The 23,582-nt window shown below is 43.1% G+C and overlaps 1 protein-coding gene across 2 annotated transcripts in view; it reads right to left on the minus strand.

Annotated features, from left to right (window-relative positions):
* The window catches only part of Msrb3 (methionine sulfoxide reductase B3), a 122,841-nt gene that overhangs the window by 51,468 nt on the left and 47,791 nt on the right, over nt 1–23,582 (minus strand). For both annotated transcript variants that reach the window (XM_087902201.1, XM_087902202.1), the window contains exon 4: nt 22,912–22,989. In XM_087902201.1, coding sequence (XP_087758327.1) covers nt 22,912–22,989 — 78 coding nt within the window. The remainder of the gene's footprint in view (nt 1–22,911; nt 22,990–23,582) is intronic.

Here is a 23,582-nt window from a genome sequence, read left to right on the forward strand (position 1 = left end):
ACCCATTCTATTCCTAAAATCGGTTCCTTCGGCAATCACCAAGGGAAGGAGTTTGGTGCTGTTGCTGCTTTCCAACATGCACTTATCCCTTTTCATTTTCCAAAGTGTTAGGCACTCGACTGCATAGGTGAGATAATATTTCCGTGTTAGGCACTCGACTGCATAGGTGAGATAATATTTCCGTGTTAGGCACTCGACTGCATAGGTGAGATAATATTTCCGCACAATTTAGTACCTCTCGTGGCTCACTGTGACCATGTGACCTAACTATCTTGCACCAGGCTCTGTCTCTTAAAGGTCCAGCACCCGAATACATCATACTGGGGATCAATGCACCAGTCTGTGAACTTCTGGTGGGCACACTGCATCCACAGGCAAGTCACAGGAACAGCTTACACTAGCATTTACAAACGTTTGAGTGTGAAAACAAAGATCCGGTGAACTGGAAGAAAGAAAGGGTGACACTAGGAAACTCAACTGAGTGAGCAGCAGTATTCACACGCCTGCCAAGGATAGAGCGGCAGTGTGCGTGCTGCTTGGGATCTTCTCCCTCCCCCTGCTCTCTAAACCAGAAATGTTGTGCATATCAGCTTCCTCATTAGTTTTCTGGGAGTTCCCAGGTTAGGCTAACTCTTTGGCCCCATAGCCCTGGCACACCTTTCTGACACTCATCAAAGTTATAATTCTATAACATATCTGTTCAAATGAAGTTTCCTTATACTGCATCTTGGTGGGCTTTTAAAATATGTATTAATTACATATTAATTGTGAATACAAGTAGGCTTCACTGTGATATCCCCACACACACACACACACATGTACATTGCTTTGTCGTGATACCCAGAGTTCAACAGCGGAAGCAGAAACTATTAATTGCCTTCCTGAGAGCTAGTATCTCTTTTCCCCAATATCAGAACTGTGGCTTCTGAGAGGGGCTAGGACATGCCACCACTGCAGTGAAGACCGTTGTGTGAGCACTGCTAAGTGATTCGAGGAGAGCCCCTTAGTCCAGCTGAGTCCTGAGAGGTCAAGTCTGTCAGTGAGCATTCTTTATAAGGTCGTCCTTCACGGAAAGGAGGAGAAAGGGTATTGAGAGAGAAGACCCTCCTCAGGCTCTCTGCTCCTTTCCTGCCTTCAGAACGTCACTGTGTGAAGATGCTGGCTCAGAACGGCCACAGTGTCCTACAGTCCTGAGCTAAAGGCCAAGACCATCCCAGAGATGCAGCTGGTCACCTCAGTGCCACTCAGTGCAGATCAGCTAAGTGAAAGGTACGCCTAGCGGTATTAACAGTGCTCTTAGTTGGGAATTTCTATCAAATTCAAATGCCTTCTGTTTCTTTTAAATCAGACAATTAGTCGATGATTCCTCATCTATCCCTGTACTCAAAATTTATATTTTGATAATAATGTTACAGATACAGACAATATACAAAACACACAAAAACAAACCACAGCCAACTTCAATGTTTAAATACACATAGGCCACGACAACCAAAATCCATGAAAACGTTAAAAGGGCTGTCTATTAGCTGTATAGTTGTTTCTTTTAATCAGTCACAAATGTCCAGAAATTTAGAAATCAAGCTAATCCTTATTAAGAGAGCAGCAAGAATTAAGCCAAGCCATGAAAACAAGATCCACTTACAACCACTGTGGTGGATTGTGCAGTTAACAACGTATTGTATTGTACATTTTCCATTTCTTTGTGAAAAGAAGAAAAGTAAAATTTTGCAGATACTAGGTCTCCTGCATATATGTCATGGTTATACAGCTTGATGTTCTTGTAGGGCTGCTAACAGTAGGAGGGGGGATGTTTCTGACTCTTTTCATGTGATCTTGGGACCCTCTTCCTCCTGATGGGTCACCTCATCCAGCCTGGATATGAGGCTCGGTGCCTTGTCTTACTGTAACTTGTTAGGCTGTATTTCGTGGGTGTCCCTGGGAGGCCTGCTCTTTTCTGAAGGGAAACAGAAGGGGAGTGGATCTGGGGGAAGAGGAGGACTGGGCGGGGGGAGCTGTGGTTGGGGTGTAATGCAAGAGAGAAGAATAAATAAAAATTTTTGCAAATATTAAAAACAAATAAGTCATGTTCAAAAGATAAGCCCAAATTCATTTCAAAACATTAATATATGGGAAAACAAATTGAAACATAAAATGATGAGAAGGAAAGAAACAAAATCTACATCAAATCTGCTAGGACTCTGAATGCCGTGTGCCCGGCTCATGGGTGTCTGCGTGCTGTATGTCCGGCTCATGGGTGTCTGCGTGCCGTGTGCCCGGCTCACGGGTGTCTGCGTGCCGTGTGTCCGGCTCACGGGTGTCTGCGTGCCGTGTGCCCGGCTCACGGGTGTCTGCGTGCCGTGTGCCCGGCTCACGGGTGTCTGCGTGCCGTGTGCCCGGCTCACGGGTGTCTGCGTGCCGTGTGCGCGGCTCACGGGTGTCTGCGTGCCGTGTGCCCGGCTCACGGGTGTCTGCGTGCCGTGTGCCCGGCTCACGGGTGTCTGCGTGCCGTGTGCCCGGCTCACGGGTGCTTTCTGAGCTCAAGGGACTAGAGATGCAGACAGACTTTCTGTCTCACCAAGGGAGCCTTGGAAAGGAGCAGCCTGAAGCCACACCCCAGCTCATCCACGTTCTACCCACTGTAGAACATTCTACCTAGACATGTTCATTCCCACTCCAGGGTTGTTTATTGCCCACAGAATATGGTAGGAAGCTTACTTTAAAAACTTCTGTGCAGATTAAGATGGCCCTAGGAGAGCCTACGTCACATCCTGGTGTGTGGTGGAAGTCAGCAAAGCATTCTAAGCAGCAATACTGTGTGGAATTAACCTATGACAGCGAGCTCAGTTAGCAAGGAGAACAGAGTGCATCATAAAAAACAACTTGTGTGGTGCCGTGTGAAGTGATACAAGAAAGACAAAAACGAACAGCAATAAAAATATCTGGAAATAGACAGGAAGAACGGCTCTGTGTTACTGGTTCTCTGACAAAATCACTTGATGGAGTGACTTGAGGGAGGAAAGAGTCACTTCGGCTCACCCGTAAGGGGTACGTTCATAACGGAGGCCGGGGCCACCTTGTCCATGTCAGTGGCGGCTCTCGACAAGACTGCTCACATCTTCACCAATCAGGAGGCAGACAGTTTGAGCTGGACACAGGTTTAGCCTATCCTACAATAGTCAGGTAGGTCCACCTCTCAAATTCCCACAAGATTCTCAGACCACACTGGAGACCAAGAGCTCAAACACACGACCCCATGGAGGACACTTAATATTTCAACTATAAAATTCTGCCTCGATCCCCAGAAAACACCTCCTAATGCAAACACATGCAGTCCAGCTTCCAGGTTTAACCGTCCTGACACTGTTTCACAGTCCCAAGCCCACTGTCTCTTCTGAAACCATAGGCAAAGACGCACTGTGAGTCCCTGTAAAATAATAATATTTAAAGTTACATATTACATTCCCACTGCAAAAGAGAGGAATAGGGCATAGCAAGGAAGCACTGGACCAAAATAAGATGGACACCCAAAGGGGCAAATACTAAACTCTGTAGCTCCATGCTCAGCACCCACCACTCCTGGCAGTATCATTTGAGTGCTAGTGGGTTAGGGTAACCTTCCCCACAGGGCCCCTCGGGAAGCCTGCAGCTTTCCCTAGCAGATTCCGCACATTCCTGGCATCTCCAACATCCTGGCTTCTCCACTGCGATTTGAGCTTCATCTGCGCAGCACCACCAAGCCTGGAAGACTGGCCTCTAGGCAAGCCTACAGGGCACTGTCTTAATTAGTGATTGATGCGGGAATGAAACGAGGAGGTGGCGGGTCTCTTCACTATCATCCTAAGACTGGCCGGGCACACTGGACCACCAGTTCCAAAGCCCTGTGCCACTGACTCCAGAAGTCATGAAGTTCTCCAGATCACATGGAGCTTTTGAAAAGCAGAGTCGAGTTTGAAAACGCATGTCTGTAAGTTCTCCAAGTAATCCTGGGGCCTGCTAACTGAGCTGGCATTCCTTTAACATGAAGAAAACCTCTCCTACTTACATTCGCAAAGTTTCTCGCCTTTCTAAGTATTCCAACTTGTTTATTTTACTAATTTTCAAAGTAACTTTTTTGCCCAATGGGGAATTAAAGAAGGTCCCTCCCTACACACTGTATGAAATTTCACATGGAAAATATTTTCCATATCACTGTAATAAAGTTATCTTTGTGGGAAGTGCTGAACTAAACAGCAAGCAAGGAGAAATCTGTTGGAAAAGTCCCAGCCCCACCTGGGAGATATATATATATATATATATATATATATATATATATATATATATATATATATATATATATAATGTGTGTGTATTCATTCACCACTTTCTTAGTGAGCTTATTAAAACTACTGTTTTATTGTATAGCTCTTATCTCTGAGAACACGAGTCAAACAATAACACCTTGGGTTGCAAGAATTTTGACTGGTCAGCAAACCACCTAAAATGACTTGTCAATAAAATGACAAGTTTCATGTAGTCAGTAAAATTATACTCCATCAAAGCCTCAAGAAGAAAGACATATGAAAGACACATATCCAGAAGCCTTTCCGCCAATCTGGAAACCAGGCAGAGAGGTTCACTGGAAGGTCGAAACCTGCATTAAGTCATAGCTGAGAGCATTTATGGAGTGCTTACTATGTACAAAGCACTCTATTTGAAAGAGGAGGCCTTCTATAAAGTTGCCATAATTCAACCCGTAAAAGCCCTTTATAGTTTAAGATCAATAGCTTGAACCTCCTTGAAGAGCAAACGGGTGGTGGGTGAGTACTGAAGGAGGCAGGTGGAACTGGTCAATCAGTGGCAAGTGGTGTCTCAACTTGAATGAGTCTGTGCAGTCTACGTAAATTCCACATTCTGGGTGGTCTTTCAGAACATTCTCAAAAAAGGCACACCAGAGGTAGCAGTGCTAATTTATAGTTATGCAGACTATGAGTCATGGGACTGCCATTAACACTATACACTTAACTAAATGCACGGAAGTAAAACGTGCAAATCCCTAGCCATATAATGCCAATTTTCCTTACAGCAGAAACTGTGCAATTGGATGTCACTGAAACCCAAAGCAATCCACGAATTTTTAAGCGTGTTTTTGTTTTGCATATCATGCCAGCTAGTAAACATAAAGCATGAGCCTCAGGAGGAGCCAGCCCCTCCCCCTGACTCATGATCATGGCATACAGGACGGATGAAGCAGTTCCTGGCCCCACGTGGCTGTGTCTACTCAGTCCCTGGTGTATGGAGCAGTGGAAACAACAGTAATGTCTGTAAGAGCTGCGGGCTCCAAGTATGGCTCTGTGTGGCAGGAACGCCAGCTAACCCAGAAAACTAAAACAAGCTGAAACTCACCCTGGGGATGGACAGCTACTAACCTAAGAGGATGCTACTCCAGGGGAAAACCCAATCTTCCTTCCAAAGTTTACCCAGGACCCCCAGTCCTCTTCCCTCAGCTCTGGCGCCCTCAGTCTCCACCTCTACCATTTTCTTCATTAAAAAAAAAAAAGCAAAGCACTTCCTTGAGCCCATCTTCCTCAGCGCTGCAGGGGATGTGCAGGGGATGGGTCTTACCCACTCCTTCCTTAGCTCTCTTGACCCAATCCTGACTGCTGTGGTTTCTGAGATAATCCTCCACTTACATTTGGGGCTTGGAAATCAGAGCACTCCCCAACATCGTAGTCCTCGTACTGACTCACCAGGCCAGTGGTCCCCACCCTCCCACATCTCCAGTCTTTCCCAGCTTTCTGGTACCAATGCTGCTAGCACGTTCTTTGTTCTAAATTTACACATCCATGTCTATGCCAGCATCTCACAGGTCACAGTACCAGAATACTAGCCTCAAAATAGATTTCTTTCAATTGAGAGACTGATTCTGTGGCCAAAGGATTCTGAAACCATTTTTCATGGTATTCTGTCCTGAACATGTGTGTGTGTTATAGGTACCCATTTGATTTCTGTTAGTTTAGGTTTCTCAGTAAACAATTTATCCCTAAATAGAAGGCATTTTTTTGTTTGCACAGAACACAAATTTATATTTCATTGACCTAGAGTTGTGCAAAACTAAGATTATAATGTCACAAATATTCAAGAGAACCCTTTTGCATGGACACTGATATAGACCTACATTCTTGGTTATAACTCAAGTCTACCTAAACTGTATTCATTATCTTCCCTCCCATACAAGGTGTCGAACACCTAATCAATCATTAGTAAGAGCTTTGTCGCCAATTTCACGGCTATTTTGATCTCTTGCTGAGTGCTTTTGCAGCATGTGTTAAATCGCTATTGATAGCACTCAAATCAGATCTCCCACTAACGGTGCATTCAAAGAAACACAGCTCTCCAGTAAAAACCCCAAAAAACACAAAAGTCTACTCAATGCCTGAGAAGGATTCAAAATGAAGATCTTCAGGAAACTCAGCGAGACATAGAAAACATCATAAAACAATTCAGTGAAATTAGGAAAACAATGGGTGGTATTAATAAGAGTAAGAAATTCATCCAGGAAATTGACATGATTAAATAAAAAGGGGGAGAGCAGGGGCATGGCCAGTCAGTAACGTGTATAGCCTGCAAGCATGAGGCCTGCATTTGATTCCGAGAAGCCACATAAAATAGTTGGGCATGGTGGTTCATGCTTGTAACTGGGGAGGCAGAAACAGGCAGATCTCTTGAGCCTGCTGGCCTGCAAGCATAGTCAGTGAACCCGAGGCAGTCCCTTTCTCACAAAATAAAGGGGGTGATACCTGAATAATGACACCCAAAGTTGGCCTCTGGCCTACATGTGCATGCATGCACATATGCATAAGCACACATGTGCGTGGGTGCGCACATGCACACACACACACACAAGGGGGAAGGGGGAGAAACATATAGGAGATGGGGGACACCATGAAAAAAACAAACCTTCATGTTACAGACATAGATCCAAAGTCAATGGCATATATCAAATATCCAACAAAATCAAGAAACAAACTTACCTAAACTACAGAAAGATACATTCATAAAGCTATGAGAAGCACACAGAACACCAAATAGACAAGACCAGAAAAGAAAATTTCCCTGGCCTATCATAGCTAAAACAATAAGTATACATGACAAAGAGAGTGCACTGAAAGCTACAAGAGGAAGAAACAAAACAACAACCATGTGTCACATGTCAGAAAAAAACTTGTCAAAATAGCAGCTGATCCAGAAGAACCTGGAGCAATGTATTCCAAGCCCTAAAAGACTATCCAAACCTGTCTGGATAATTTACTCAGCAAACCTTTATACAATAATTGAAGGAAAAAGAAAAACTTTCCACAATATAAACAACCTTTAAAAATTATACCCAAAAAACCAAATGTAAAGAAAATACAAGAAGCATTATTCCAGGTTGAATAGAGGATTGAGCATAGCAGACAGATTGTAGAAGGAAATACAAAGCCATCAGTATTAAAACACATAATACCAATGAGAACACAGACAATACCAAAAATCAACCACACAATGATTACAATTAACACACACATTTCAATGATACTTAAAAACTTTAAGTATCAATGGCCTCACCGTCCTGTTCAAAAGCACAGGCTGACTGACTGGATCAAGAAACAAAACCCTTTCATCTGCTGTCTACAAGAAACAGATTTGAGCTTTAAACCAGGGCACCGCCTTAGAGTAAAAGGGTGGACAAAAACACCCCAAACAGATGGGACCAGGAAGCAAGCAGGTATCATTATCCTAATATCTGGCCAAATCAATTTCAAATTAAAACTAATCAGAAGAAAGAAAGAGGGGCATTTTATTCAAGTGGAGGGAATAGCTAACCAAGAAGACATTACTATTCTAAATACAAGTGCACCAAAATCAGGGCACCCAGTCTCATAAGACTATTGGATGAAAGACATAGATTAACATCAATCCCTCTTATTTCCAAAGGACATCATCTGAACCAAAACCATAGAAACAGCAGAACCAAGTAACACCTTACATCAAATGAACTTAACAGATATCTACAGAATACTCCAACTAAACATCAAAGAATACACATTCTACTCAGCGGCACGCCAAAGCTTTTATGAAATAGACCATACATAGACAAATCTTTATAAACTCTAAAAGACTGGAGTAACTCATTGTATCCTATGTGACCACAACACATTAAAGCTTAAAATTAACAACAAATCTCTGGCAAATACACAAACTTATGGAGATTAAGCAACTCATACTGAATGATGAATGGTCAAAGAAGGAATCCATAATGAAAATTTTAAAACAATTCCTGAAACTAAATGTAACTGAAAACACAACACAATGAGACCCCTGGTAAACACTGAAAGCAGCCCTATGGGGAAGATTTCTAGCTCTAAGTGCCTACATTCAAAAACAATCACTAGCGTGAGGACAGCCAGGGCTGCTACACAGAGAAAACCTGGCTCGAAAACAACAACAAAAAATTAGCACAGATAAATAACTTAATAATGCAGCTCAAAAATTTGTAAATCTGGGAACCAAACCAAAACCCAATCAATGGCAATAAATAATAAAAAGCAGAAAATCAATGAAATAGAAACAAAGAAAACAATACAAAGAATCAATGAAGCAAAGAGCTGGTTCTTTAAGATTAACCAGATTGACAGGCCCTTGGCCCAATTAACCAAAAAGAAGAAAAAGAAGACACAAATGAACAGAATCAGCAATGAATATGGAAATGTTACAGCAGACACCAAGGAAATTCAGGATACTATATGGGAATATTAAAAAATAAAAAAAAACAAACAAAAACCTTGTACTGCATTAAGCTGGGAATCCCAACAGAAATGACTGACTTTCTAAATACAGTCAAACTACTGTCATTAAACAAAGTCAGTCAGCAACATAAGCACGCCCACAACAAATGAGGAAACTAAAATGATAATGAAAAATCTCTCATATTTCCAAAAAAAAAGTCCAGGACCAGACAAACTTTTATAGAAGACCTACAGCCAATCTTTCTTAAACTATTCCAAAAAATAGAAACAGAAAGAACACTCCTAAGCTCCTCCCACAAAGCCGATACTATCCTAATACTAAAACCAGGTAAGGATACAACAAAAAAAGAAAGACCAGTAACCCTGATGAACATAAACTCAAAAATTCCCAATAAAACACTTGCAAACAGAATACAGACATACATCAACAAGATTTTCCACCATGGCAGAGTTGGCTCTATCTATAAAGTGCAGAGATGACCCAGTATACACATAAGTCAATAAATGCCTTAAGTCACAAAAATGCCTTGACAAACTCCAACATGCAGTCATGGTAAGGTCCTGAAGAATGTACGGCTAGAGGGAACATACCTCTACATAATAAAAGCTCTCGGTGAGAAATCCACAGCCACGGTCATCCTAGGTGGAGAAAAGCTTGGAGCGGCCCCACTAGCCTCAGGAATGAGACAGGAGTATGCATTACTCCGGATACTTTTTAATACTGTGCTCTCAGCACTAGCCCGGGCAGTGAAGCAAGAGGAGGAGGTTAAAGGACTACAGACAGGGGAAGAAGTCGAACGATCCATCCCTATTGCAGGTAACATGATCCTAAACTTTAAAATTCCACTAGAAAACCTCCAGAAACAATAAACAATGATGGGGGAATTGCCATTCCAAATCTTAAGCTATATTACAAAGCCATAATAATAAAAACAATATGATACTAGCACTAACAGCCTTGTAGGCCAGCAAACAAAACTGAAGACCCAGGCATGAGCAGACGTAAGTTAAGCCATTGAATATTCGACAAAGACAGAAGCATGAGCTGGAGAAAAGAAAGCGTCTTCAAAACCAGGTGCTGGGAAACTGGATGTCCACACGCAGAAAAATGAAGCGGCACCGTTATCTATCGCCTCGCACAAAAGCTGACTCTGATGGATCAGAGACGCAGATGTGAAATCGGGAACACCGAGACTGCTAGGAACAGGACACAGGTGTGGGAAGGCCCTTTCCAAACAGGACTCCAGTTGCTCAAGAGTTAAGACCAACAATGGACGGGTGGAGTTTCATAAAAGGAAAAAGTTTCCACATATACCTAATGAAACAATCAACTAGGTGAAGAGGAAGTCACAGAATGGGAGAGGATCTTTGCCAGCTATACATCTGACAGAAGATTAAAATCCAGACTATATAGAGAATTCAAAAAGCAAGGCATAAAAGAAAAAAAGCAAATGACCTATTTGAAAACTGGGTCTGGGATCTGAACAGAGACTTCGCAAAACAAACAAACAAAAAAAAAGGTTAAGAAATATCTCAAAAAATGTTTGTTGTCCCTAAAAATTAGGGAAATGCAAATCAAAACAACTTTGCGATTTCATCTTAGCCTAGTCAGCAGACATCAGCATCAAGCGCTTGGGGGAGGTGGGGGGGAATCTGTCACTCATTGCGGGTCTGACCAACACAGGAACCAGTGTGGAGAATTCTCGGAAAGCTAAAAACAAACCCCAATCTACCACTCGACCCAGCTATACCATCCCTTGACATCTGCCCAAAATACTAGACATGCTACAACCACAGATACTTGCTCAGCCAAGATTATTCAAAATAGCTAGGAAATGGAAGCGACCTAAATGTCCTTCAAATAATGAATGGATAATGACGGTGTGGTTCACATACACTGTGGGAAACTACTCAGATGTAAAGAAAAAAATAAAATCATGAACTTTGCAGGTAAATGGATGGGACTAGAACAGACCACACTGAGTGGACAGCCCAGACCCAGAAAGTCAAACATTGCATGATTTCTCACCAGACACTCTAGCACTAAGTCTTCAGATGTGAGTATAGGTCCTGGAGCAACTGCAGAAGCCTGAAAAGTAAAAAGGGTCTCTTGCCAGGGCAGGGGTGGGGCAAAGAGAAGAATGGCAGGCCGAGTTATCTGATCAGGGAAATGGAAACAAAGGGGGTCTCACTAGGGAGGACGGAGAGAGGCGATGCAGAAGCAGAAGGATAAAACAATGGTAAGGATGTCTCAAAATGCTGCAAACTATCCACCTAAGAAAAGCCTTACAATACACATAAGTCCATGTATAAATATGCATGTAGAGTTTAAATGAAATTTTCTCATCTAGGCTGACAAAGACCAAAGACCGTCTAACAATATTCCAATGGCAGACATGAGAAGCCCTCTTTTGAACTGTTGCTTCGGGCTGTCCAAGAGACCCAAAACATACAGATCCTTGGTTGCCCCAAGACATGATAAAGGTTTAGGACATTAACTCCTATTTCCCCAATCTTCAGAGAGGAGAAAGGAGCTAAAAGGTACCTTGACCACCAATAACCAGTGATTTATTCAAACATGACTACATGAGGCTTCCACCAAATCCCCAAAGGACTGGGACTGAGGAGCTTTTAAACAGCTTAATATGTGGAGGGTTCCTGGAAGATGTTCCTCGGGGAGCACAAATCCTGTAGTGTTCCCCGGGTGTGCGGGGCAGTCAGTCCATCTGGCAGTTTTCTAGAACACTCCATTATACTTAAAGAAAACAAGTTTGCGTAAGGCGGGTGGTCTTCTAGGCGCTATGAGCCACTCCACCAAATCAACATACAAACCCTAGCTTACTTTTTCTTCACTTTTTTGGTCAGAAAGAGTCGCACTACCTGGAAGCTGCAACTGATGTATCTAGAAGGAGGGGCAGTTGTGTGGCAGGAGCCTCCAGGCTGTGTGGTCTAATGCTACCTCCAGGTACACAATGCCAGAACTGAATTAAACCCTGTAGCCCCAGCTGCCAACCACCGGGGAACTGCTTGTTTGACGTGGAGAAAACCTCCACGCGTCCATCTGCTCACAGAAGCAGTCTGCTTTGTGTGTTGCTGAGAGCAGTAGCAGAAAGACGAAAGAGAAGCGTGTTGGAGCTGGTTTGCCCCAGGCCCTCATATTATGGCAGAGTGATATGAATATGTTGTCTTAAGCAGTAAAATAGAACTGGGGAGGGGAAAGCACTTCTGCTTCCTTACAATTGGACTTTCAGATTTCAGTAGAAGCGAAACACACTTCTACTGCTGTTTTTCTTTTTGTGTTTTGTTAGGGGAGTTATATTTTAATGATTTTCTTTATCCTTAAGAATTTCGTATGTGCATACAAGGGAATATGATCATATATACCCCTATTTCCCTCCCAGGCATCTATTGCATCTCCTTCAACAATCAGTTTATTTCTATTCCAATAGTATCCTAAACATTAAGAGAGTCAACTGGTAATGTATGTTTTGACAATGTTCATAGCCTGTTGTCAAACAGAACCAATATCAAAAATAAGCTAGATAAACCTACTGTCCAACAAATTGTATTTTCAAAGAAAACACAATTCATCATTTCTCAAGTTTTTAACTTTTTGTGTTTGTCATTTACAATATAGATAGAAACCCCAACAGAAATATGACTGTGTGTGACTGCTTGCTAATCCTGGCTGTCAAATTACCTAACTCTCAAGCAGCAGGGCATACCTGGGAGGGGTTTCTGGGCTGGAACCCAGAATTTTTTGAGGGGGAAGACCCACCCTAAATCCAGATAATCTAAAGTCAGAAGACCCACACTACATCCAGATAATCTGAGGGCAGGAGACCCACTTGGAATCTGGGCCACACCGTCTGGTAGCAGTCCAAAAGCTTTAGTATTTTGCTGCTTGCTCTCCTTCTTGCTAGCAAGTTCATCCGCCCTGTTCCTAAGACACTCCCCCTCTGCTGTTAGGGCCTACTTCTTCAGGATTCCAACAGAGATGGAAAACTGGAAGCTCTCGAAGACTTCCCCAGAACTCCAGGGACTGAACGATTGCTGAATCCTTGGTCTTTCTGTTGGAGGACAGCCATAGTTGGACTATTTGAACCCCTCTATGTGTGTGAGGGAAAAAGAGAGGGAGAGAACATGCCAACTAAATGGGTGTGACTAAATCTCTTCCCAGCTCCGTATTCAATAGTGTCACATGTGACCTTGATACAGCCCATGTTGGAAATATGTCCATTACAAAAACCCCAAATCATCAGAGCTTGAGCTATTATTTTGTGGATCATACAGATCAGTTGTTTTCAACTAAAGATAATCTTGCCCTTTATGGACTATTTGGTAATGCCTAGAGAGATTTTTTTCTGGCTGTGACTGGGAAGGGAGATGCTGTGGCCACCTAACGTGAAGTAGAGGGAGCTTTTAAACACCCTGCACTGCATGTGTTAGGAGATGCAGCTTAGACCCTTGTCTTCGGATACATCTGCCTAGCTGGTCTCTGCAGGAACTGTCTTTGTCACTCAAGCACCTGAGAGCTCAGCCGTTTACCGCAGTGTGTTTCGCTGTAGTCCTCTTGCGCTTTGTTATTTTTCTAGCATTTTGTTCTGAATGTGCATGACAATTATTTTTAACAGTAAAAGCTGGTTCTTGTTTTTTTTTTTTTAATACAGCTTTAAATGTCTAGTCCTGGTTTGGTTTCTCCCCAGCTCAGCACTTTCCTGTAAGAATGTGCCAACCGTCTGTACCGTCATTCTCCCGCCATGGTGGGAACACACCCTTGCAGGTGTCAACAGTGCCATTGATAAAGGAAGCAAGCATTTACTGAAAGCAAGTTATGTGAGCCCTGCGGTTCAAAGAATCACTTTGGGAAATGAGATAAGAGAGAACAGTTGGAGATGCTTGCAACAGAGAAGTGTCTATATGTCTCTGCTACTGTGTCTAGATGAGTCGGCTAGTTCTACTAATTAAGCTATTTAACAAATAGTTAAGTTCTTAAAATATGCAGAACCCCAAATGCCCTTTACCCATAGGAATGGAAAATACAAAATTCCTCAATCATAGCATACTCTCCCAAGAAGCTGACAGAGTTACTGGGAAGAGATTTGGAAATGAACAATGCCTTCCTACAGCTATTCCTTTCGGTACAATACTTAAGAAATTTAGAATTCACATTAAAGTGTTTTTTAAATCTTTTATAAGAAACTGAAAGTTTTTGAATGAGCTGAATCACTGGGGTCAAATACTGTTTAATAAAATATCAAGTCATTGCACAACCCTGCTGATCTGCATGTGGCAGAAAGGGAAAGAAGAAAATACACAAAAAAGCTGGGTGTGGGAGGTCTGGACTCTCAGATGGAGAAACCCAGGTCCCTGGAAGCTCAATGTCTTTATTTATAGGGTTGAACAGAGAGTTGAGTTCCTGTATGTAGCTGAACAAGGATGGATTATCACACACATGTAAACAGGAGGCAGGGTTTATGGTGTAAAACGAAACAACTTAGATACTCTAGGTAGGAACTGCCTCTCCAGGGGAGCAATATTCTGGCAACAAGGGCTAGGTGGGGGCTTGTGGTGGGCATTTTCAGTACACACTATCTATCAACAACCACACTTGGATCAGGAAGGAAGACTCATCCATTTCTCTAAACCTACACTGAGGAAGGCTTTGCCATTTCCCATGGGCCTAAGGCTATTAAAACCTGATGTAGCTGCCCCACATCAACTGCACACACTCAATATCAGACTACTGCCCCACATCAACTGCACACCAACTGCACACACTCAGTATCAGGCTACTGCCCCCCATCAACTGCACACCAACTGCACACACTCAGTATCAGGCTACTGCCCCCCATCGACTGCACACCAACTGCACACACCCAGTATCAGGCTTTACTCCCTCGGGCTTCTGACGACACAACACGCACTTCTAATAATGAAATACAAACCAAACTATATGACTTAATTTTCAGAACTCTAGTTTTGTATGCTGCTTACAGTTTATCATATAAACTTAAAAGTTATGGTTTTTACAAACCTTAATGCTTTTACAGATCATCTCCATAATTCCTGCATTTAATACGATAATGCTGTTAAGGAAAAACATTGCCATTGTCCAGCCATTTTACAAATGGGAGAGATGAGAGAAATCTTAACATAACTGGTTTGGGATTTTGCAGCAGATCTGTGCTGGGACAAAAAAAAAAAGCTGCTTCCAAATCATGCTCTGGACGTATTTTGAGAACAGCCTCTTGGTGGATCACCGCATGAGTGCTTACTTGAGCTCATGTATTGTTTTCACAAACATCTGACTTCAAAGCCCACAAGGCAGAATGATAAGTTTTAATTGTCTGGTCCATGCTTACCCAAGATAAATCTGCCGTCACAGAGTTCTCCCATTTATCCTAAACACAGTAATTTTCTGAGATAAACATAGGTCATTTCGACTACAATGAAATTAACATTATGATTTTGTTAATATGAGGTGAAATGACTTTCTCCATATTCCTCTCACCAGGGTGCACACATGCACGCACACACATACACAAACACACCATCATGATCTTGGCATTTTGTGTATACTATAGTTTCAAGCATTTTTGTATGTATATGTATATAACTTTAAAAAATTGTGGTTATGTTTATATACCCCCCCAGGATTATGTCTTGCTACACCTTTGTAGTTTCTATAATACGGTTTTTCTCAGTCTCTGAATAATGTGGTCTCCCTACCCACAGTGGCTTTGAGGTCAGGTATCAATGGTGGCTTTTACTCCCTTTCTTTCCCAGTAGTCCAGAAAAGTCTGTCAGTGAACAGGAGAGGCAGGCGTGAGGAGTCACTGCTTCAGCCCTGCGCTGCCACCATTTGAGCAGAACTCTGCTGCCGAGCTGTGCACACACACTGTATTTCACACGAGCCCCTCCCTTGCTATTATCTCATTCTCGGCCACCAGCAAATTGAAGCCGTTTTTCAGCTCTTTCCGAACATAAGCTCTTGCATGGAGAGAACTCCAGTCCAGCGCCACACACAGTGGCTCAGCTCTGCTGCCCCCCGTGCATTCTACCCACAGGAGACTTTCAACATGACTCTTTCGCCCCCTGACACGACTTTGTGCCTGTGTGGCAGGGAGGCTGAGTGGATAGGGACAGGGTTATCTATCGTTCTCCTCTGTTGAGAGCTTGCTTCCTCTACCCCCATCAGCACTATCCCTGTGGTCTTTACCACTGTAGCCACGATAGGGTTCTGGCAGCAACATGAACTTATCTTCGAGATGACTTCTTCATTGAATTCTGCTGGAAATTGGTTACAATTTTAGAAAAGTGCTAACCATTAGCAACGTGCATTTAGCTCTGACGAGCTCTGCATGCTTGCACTTCGCAGACCCCCGAGACTGCTGTGGTAGTGTGTGCCCTGGCACTCACTCGAGCCACCTACGTTAGCATTATTTAAATAAGTGAAACACACTAGGCATGTTTGTGTATTTAGTTTTGACCCTGTTTGGCTTCACTCTCCCCTTCTTAGGGAGAACGGGCCTGAGCTCACATGTCTGGTAGGCATTCTTCATGTCCTGTGATTTGCTTTTGGCCAGTCCCTATCTGCTTGCTCGATGAAGATGGAAACACAGAAAAGCCACTTAGAATTACTCATGCCAGTTGACATCAATCTTCTCAGAAATATAGCAAGAAAAAAAATTTAAGTGATAAATGTGAAATATAGCTAGTCACTTGCGAAAATATAAGACAAGAAACCAATATGTGAAAATACTATGCTTCCATTGCCCAGGCCTGGCCAGTCAGCCCAGCTCTGCCTGCTCGGGCTGGACAGCTGCTGGCCTTTTGCGCATTTAGTACATCTTACCGGGGTGGCTCCCAGGGTCTTTCAAACAGAGTCATTCTTGGCAATCAGGCACACGAGAGCGCACCCTTTTCCCTAAATAGAGATCATCTCCAGTTTTCTGCTGAAGTCTTTAAGCACATCAACAGTAAGACTTTACAAAGAAGGGAGATGCGTGTGATCCATTTGTTCTAGTGATGTTGATTAAAATACCATGTCTGATTGGCCAAGATAAAATACAAAGCATTGTATTACATAATTCCTCAACCTCTGTTTCCTTCCAGTTGAGGATTACTATTTAAAATACACTCACCTGCTAACTGGGTTACTCGTGGGTTTTCCTTACCTAGTTCTCTTCTCTATGAAAGGTGTAGCTGGAGGGCTTATGTGATTTTCATATGAAACACTTAGGTCCGTGCCAGGCATAACAACTGCTACATATGCATTATGTATTATTTTAGTAGTATTGTTATTCTCAGGATGAGCCTGCACTACACAGTGAGCTGCTCAATGGAGGGTCGCTATGTGCACAGACAAACAAAAGCATCAGAGGCGACTGCACACAGAGGCTGCTGCACTTATCAGCTAACCTGGAGAAAGTTCCCGACGGCTCTACTCCAGCCCGACATCCTCTTTGCGACTCCCTGAGATCCGTTTTACTCATTGCTATGACTCACTTCCATTTTCCATCATGCTAGTCCTTTGCTCAAAATTTCTCCAAAATCAATCCAATCATAGTAAGACACGCATGTGATGATCTATAAGTACTTAGTGATTACTACATGCTTGGAGCTAAGAGAAAAAATATTACCAGGAGATGGTCTTTCCACTGCAAAATTCACTTAGTAGAGGGACAGTAAACACACACATGCATGCATGCACGCACATGTATACACACACATGCACAAGCATAGATAATTCAGAATGAGGCAGTAACTGCAGTGATGGAGGAACATGGCAAGGAACAGAGATGTGGGGCCATGTTCACTGTGAGAGGAGGAAACAAAGCCCTTGAAGAAAAGGATGTTGGGTCGTGCACGATTTCCAGTAGGTTAAAAGACTTTCCTTTCAAAAGCTGCTTCTCCCATTGTTCCCAACACAGTCCATCTCTCCATTCATACACCGTCAATCTTATCTCTAATTCCTCTTTCCACATAATACTCTGTCAGGATCCTCCACGGAAGAAAAGTCGAGTTCTCTCCTCCTCTCCTCTCCTCTTCCCATGCCCATCCCCCTTTCCCCTCCTCCTTTCTCTCTCGCTAGTAAAACACAGATAGCCTCCCGTCCCACGAACCCTTGCTAACCTGACAGTCATAACCTCCAAGTACATGAGAGCATTTCAACTAGCAGCGCTGTAATAACTTACAATTGCTGCCATTTTTCACAGTCTCCCAACAAAACCACAGCGATAGTGAGAAAAATACTTTGTAATGTTACTTGATTTATCCCACAGTACCTGGCAATGTATCAGCCACAGCACAGTAAAGATGGCCGAAACTGCTTCCTGAGTCTAACTGCTTTACCAGTTCTCTCTCTAGTTTATCTGATGTGCAATAAATTCACTTTATGAAATTTTAAAAGTTCAAATAACCAGAGGTGAGAACATTCTTGCTTCTGTCAGTAAATTTACTAACAGAAAGTCGGTAGTACTGTATGAGAAATCAACCAGCTTGGTAAAATTTGTGAACATGAAGAAAAGAGGAACTGTGAGATAAATCACACGTTTGGTGTCTAAGAGGCCAGGAATGAGGTTCTAGGTCCTGGGAAGCAGCAAGAAAGCAGAATATTGTTCAAAGAAGGAAAAGGTTTTCATTACAAGTCTGGAAATGAAGTGAGAATAACTAACTAGACATTTCTGTGAGGATGTAACATATGTGTGTCGGGGGAGGAATGGAAGACTGTGGGCTGATGAGACATCTCAGTGGGTACACGCTACCCAAGTCTGAGGACTGGCTTCAGAGTCCCAGGACCCACAGAAAAGCCAGATGCCATAGCACAAGTTGGTACTCCCAGGGCCCCTGTGAGAAGAAGTGGGGCAGAGACAGGAGAATTCAGAAACTTACAGGCCAGCTGGTCTGGTATGCATGGCAATGAACAGCTAGACATCTCTCTCAAACAAGATGGAGGATGAGGACCAACTCACAAGATGGTCCTCCAACCTCCACGTTCAAGTAATGGCATGTGCCCTCGTTCACACACACGCACGCGTGCACACACACACATGCACGCACACACACACACACGAAGTTTTAAAGAGAGGCGCATGCACACACTGTAAGAATGGACCAGAAAATGGAAATGAAAGTTTGAGAAGCATTCAGACATTTCCAGATTCAACACTTCGCTTATGACTCCCTACTTTTTTTAAATCAGTTAGTCTGTTCTTTTCTTCATCTCTCATCCCCTTCCTTCTAAAGAAACAACAACAAAAGGCAAACAAACAAACAAACAAAAAAAACCACAAATACCCACTTGCTCACCCCTCACTCAGCAATTGCTTTTTATACTTGGTATTTAAAGCAAGAAGCCAACTTCCCTTTGAGAATCCCTAGTAGTAATACAACTATTCACTAGCGTCATGAGTGGTTTTCAAGCTTTTGACTGGGGATCACGAAAAAGAATATTGAAATTGCTCCCTTTCTAACTCTTGGAACATGGGCAGCTCCAGGGCCAGGCTCCTGCCGTGTATACAGTTTCTCCTACACCAAGATCCCTCTGTGTTTATGGCTTCTCCAGTACCTGATTCCCAGAGGAAATGGTTTCACCTGCATCCTTCTCTCCAGCAAACTCAAGGACCAAGAGCTCAACCACGGCAGCAAGAGTAGCTTCTCGGTGCCAGGCTCCTGCAGCGCCAGGGGCTTCCAGCAGCAGCACGGAAAAGCCAGCAGCTCCCGACATTCCTAGCTGCTTCCACTGAGGCACCATTCTGACAACAGCTTTCCCCACCCCCCAAAACGGCAGTTTTCCAGAGACTCCCAAGAGGCAAATGCCCAGTACACCTCTTACTCCAGTACACTACACCAGTGTGGCATAGGCATGCGTTCTCTGCCAGAGTCACTGAAATCATGCCGTCTCCGTCTCAACCACAGAGAAAGGAAGTAGGAGTAGTACCAAGGAGGAATGTGTTCCTAGGCCTTTCTGTTTCTGCCCTAAAGGTGATGACTACCATTCCTGCTATGTCTGTATCCATGGTCACCATCCCTGCTGTCTGTATCCATGGTCACAATCCCTGCTGTCTGTATCCATGGTCACCATCCCTGCTGTCTGTATCCATGGTCACCATCCCTGCTATGTCTGTATCCATGGTCACCATCCCTGCTGTCTGTATCCATGGTCACCATCCCAGCTGTCTGTATCCATGGTCACCATCCCTACTGTCTGTATCCATGGTCACCATCCCTGCTATGTCTGTATCCATGGTCACCATCCCTGCTGTCTGTATCCATGGTCACCATCCCAGCTGTCTGTATCCATGGTCACCATCCCTGCTGTCTGTATCCATGGTCACCATTCCTGCTGTCTGTATCCATGGTCACTATTCCTGCTATGTCTGTATCCATGGTCACCATCCCTGCTGTCTGTATCCATGGTCACTATTCCTGCTGTCTGTATCCATGGTCACCATCCCTGCTGTCTGTATCCATGGTCACCATTCCTGCTATGTCTGTATCCATGGTCACCATCCCTGCTGTCTGTATCCATGGTCACCATTCCTGCTATGTCTGTATCCATGGTCACCATCCCTGCTATGTCTGTATCCATGGTCACCATCCCTGCTGTCTGTATCCATGGTCACCATCCCTGCTATGTCTGTATCCATGGTCACCATCCCTGCTGTCTGTATCCATGGTCACAATCCCTGCTGTCTGTATCCATGGTCACCATTCCTGCTACGTCCGTATCCTTTCTAACTTCCTTTCACTTTTACTAGCAAAGACCTCCTCATCCCAACCCCTATGTTATATAGTTTGAAATCCTTTAAACTTTCTTGTTCAGATAACTATGTGAGTTTTATACCTGGACTTGTTGATTGATATTTTTCCCCTTATACTTTTAAATAATTACCAGAGATGTAAATAACTGCAAAAGATGAATTTCCCGGTTGTTTTGTATTCTGTATACATGCTTACAGAGTTTCTGTCAAAAATCTCAGATCTACATATTTCCATCAAACATAAGTGGAAAAATAAATCACGAGAACTAATTTGCAAACCCGTCCTTAGCAACAACATATCTGACAAACAAACCAGACTTGTTTCTTTTTTCTAAAACAATGAAGTCCCCCAAACTTTCCTTCTCTATCATTTGAATAAACACACTGATACATGTTCTCATGGCTACCATTTAAGCTCCTGGGTGGGAAATGGAGACACAGATAGGAAGACACACAAAGCAGACAGTATGGGAGACTGCAGACCCTCGCAGGCATTTGGCAGCACCACCTCAAACTAGTGCTGTCTTTGCTAGTGTTTTCCTGCAGGGAGCGCATCTTCAGAAGTCACACACACCCTTGAGCTGTCATTTCGCTTGACGCCTGAAGACCACAACTGGGGACAATGAATTCCAGCCAGACTTGGGCCGGATGGAGGGTGGAACACCCCACGTGAAGGGAGAAGATGGCAGGCAGAAAAGACACGGGAGGGAAAGTCTCAGAAATGTGCCCAGAGAAATGGACGGTGGGAAAATCGATTCCCTCAAAACTGCCCGTGCCCTGTGGCCCCTGAAGTCTTCGTGGGACACAGGGAAGACGCGCTGAACATAAAGACAGCTGCACAAAGCCAACAAAGGAAGGCATGGGATGCTTTCCTCCTGGAGCAGATGGGAAAGCAAGGAGAGACAAGTGAACAGTGAAAACCAGCAAAAGTATGAATGAGAAGTCGAATCCTATTTCTCACACATGTAGAAAACGGGAGCTGGCAGGAGTGCTCAGAGAGATAGCGCTGTGTCGTGCTGGATGGTGACCGTGACTCTCACCAGCTCTTGTGTTTGGATAAGGGTTTTGCTTTCAGGGTTTGTGATTCAAACTCTCACAAGGGTTAAATCCGCCCTCTACAGTGGCTCTGTTTCTTATTTAAAACAGCAAGTTTTCCTTCAATGGAGTCCTTCAGTGAAATCACAAGACTGGGGGAGAGGTGGGGCACCTTAAACAAAAAGCAGAGGGGATGTGGGCAGCTTCTCCCATTTGGGGATTAACCAGTTTAGCACGGCTCAGCGGCTGTCTTAAGTGTTATGTCAACTGTCGTGACATAAGCTAAGGGTGTTGAAATCGAGGATGTGTGTTTTCTGAGAGGAAACGGGTGACAATTTGAAGGGTCGGTTTTTTAACATGAAAAAAAAACTATGTAAGAATTCAGAACAGATTGTCAACCAGCGCTAACGTGTGAGAAGGTTTATGCAACTGGAGAAAAGTTCAAAACTCTTAAAAAATTTTAAGGAAACTACCATTTTCCTGTTATTTCAGAAATATCTGTAAATGGTAGTGTCTTAAAGGAGAAATATGGAGCAATTTAAAGTGTGTTTTGCATGTTACAGCTGTCAGATTTTTATTTACTCATTCATCCTATGAGACTCGTCATCCTGTGTTAAACGATGCTCACGCTTCAGAAAGCCTTCTGCTCGGGGAGATATAGGACTTCTAGATTTTTCCACCCAGCTAAAACTTCTTTGGTAAAGATTATCCTTTGATGAGTAAGAATATCCTATTCAGACCAAGAATGAACTATCTTGGCCAAAAGGCCTACGTGGTATCTGCACTGCTGTGAACTGCTGGGATCTAAAGGAGGGTCTTAGCCAATGCAGAGACAGTGTTGGCCTCAAGTCTACAATATTATCACCTGCACATAAAAATCTGTCATATGCTGCATGTATGTCTTCATCATGGGAACACAAACAGACTTTAATATGAAGACTGTGCAAAATGCTCCATAAATGGATTCAAAGGTATCACTTGAAGGTAGAAAAAGCAGGAAATACACGAGCAGATCTCTACTCATGAAAAGGTCTTCGTACTTCTGCTAAGGACAATGGTTACTAAGGTGGGACAAAGTTAATGGTGAGTGTTTTAAATGTCCAAACAGTACAAAATTAGCCAGTCTGTCATAGAGAATTAACCAGGAGAGTCAATAATTATTCTTGTTTTCAGGGAGTGGACATGCACAAGTGTATATACTATACTATATATAATATTACATATTTATAATAGGGAAAGATAGAATCAAATTCAGCAAAGGAAGGATTCCCAGGAAATAAGCAACAAGGAGTCTGCTGTCATGCGGTCCAGCCATGCCCACCAGCTCTCAGTCCACTTACTTGAACAACGGTGTTCCACAAACAACACATTTATATATTCCAGGGTCTTTGTGGTGTGTGTATTCTCCTTCAAAGGCACTGATAAAAAATAAACAGATCATCAAAAATATTAGCAAAGCTAGTATTACTTCTTACAGAACACATTGGTTTAAAATACATTTCTCTAGCAAATCTTTCCAGAGTTTTCGTCCTTAAAATGAGAACAGACCAAACATATGGAAAACTGAACCAAACTAATATACTTCAAATGTTTATAATAAGATGTGCATATAACTACTCCAAACTTGTACAGGTAAATTAAAAATATCAAGCATCTAGTATGTAATACCTGGAATATTTTTCAAGTAAAAAAAAAGCCTGTTGTTTGATCCCCATAAAGAACATTATTACATAAGATCTCTGCTACTCCACACTGTGCAAGAGGGGACCAGAAAACGTAGCAGGGCCCAAGTCTCCAAGTGGCAAGAGTCTTATTTTTCAGTTTGGAAAGGAGTATTGCAGCTTTAAGGGAATATTTTTCTAAGTTAGCAATCTCGGAGGCGAGGAGGTCATGCGGCTAATACAGATCAGCTGTGGTCGCCAACAAACCGCCTGTGTGCTCTGCAGCTTGATTTTATTACCCTTTCACCCTCTTTACGAGGTCCAATTTTTTTATAAACAGAATTTTTAAG

This window comes from Myodes glareolus, chromosome 26, assembly GCF_982192425.1.
Source record: "Myodes glareolus chromosome 26, mMyoGla1.1, whole genome shotgun sequence".
NCBI classification, from domain to species: Eukaryota; Metazoa; Chordata; class Mammalia; order Rodentia; family Cricetidae; genus Myodes; species Myodes glareolus.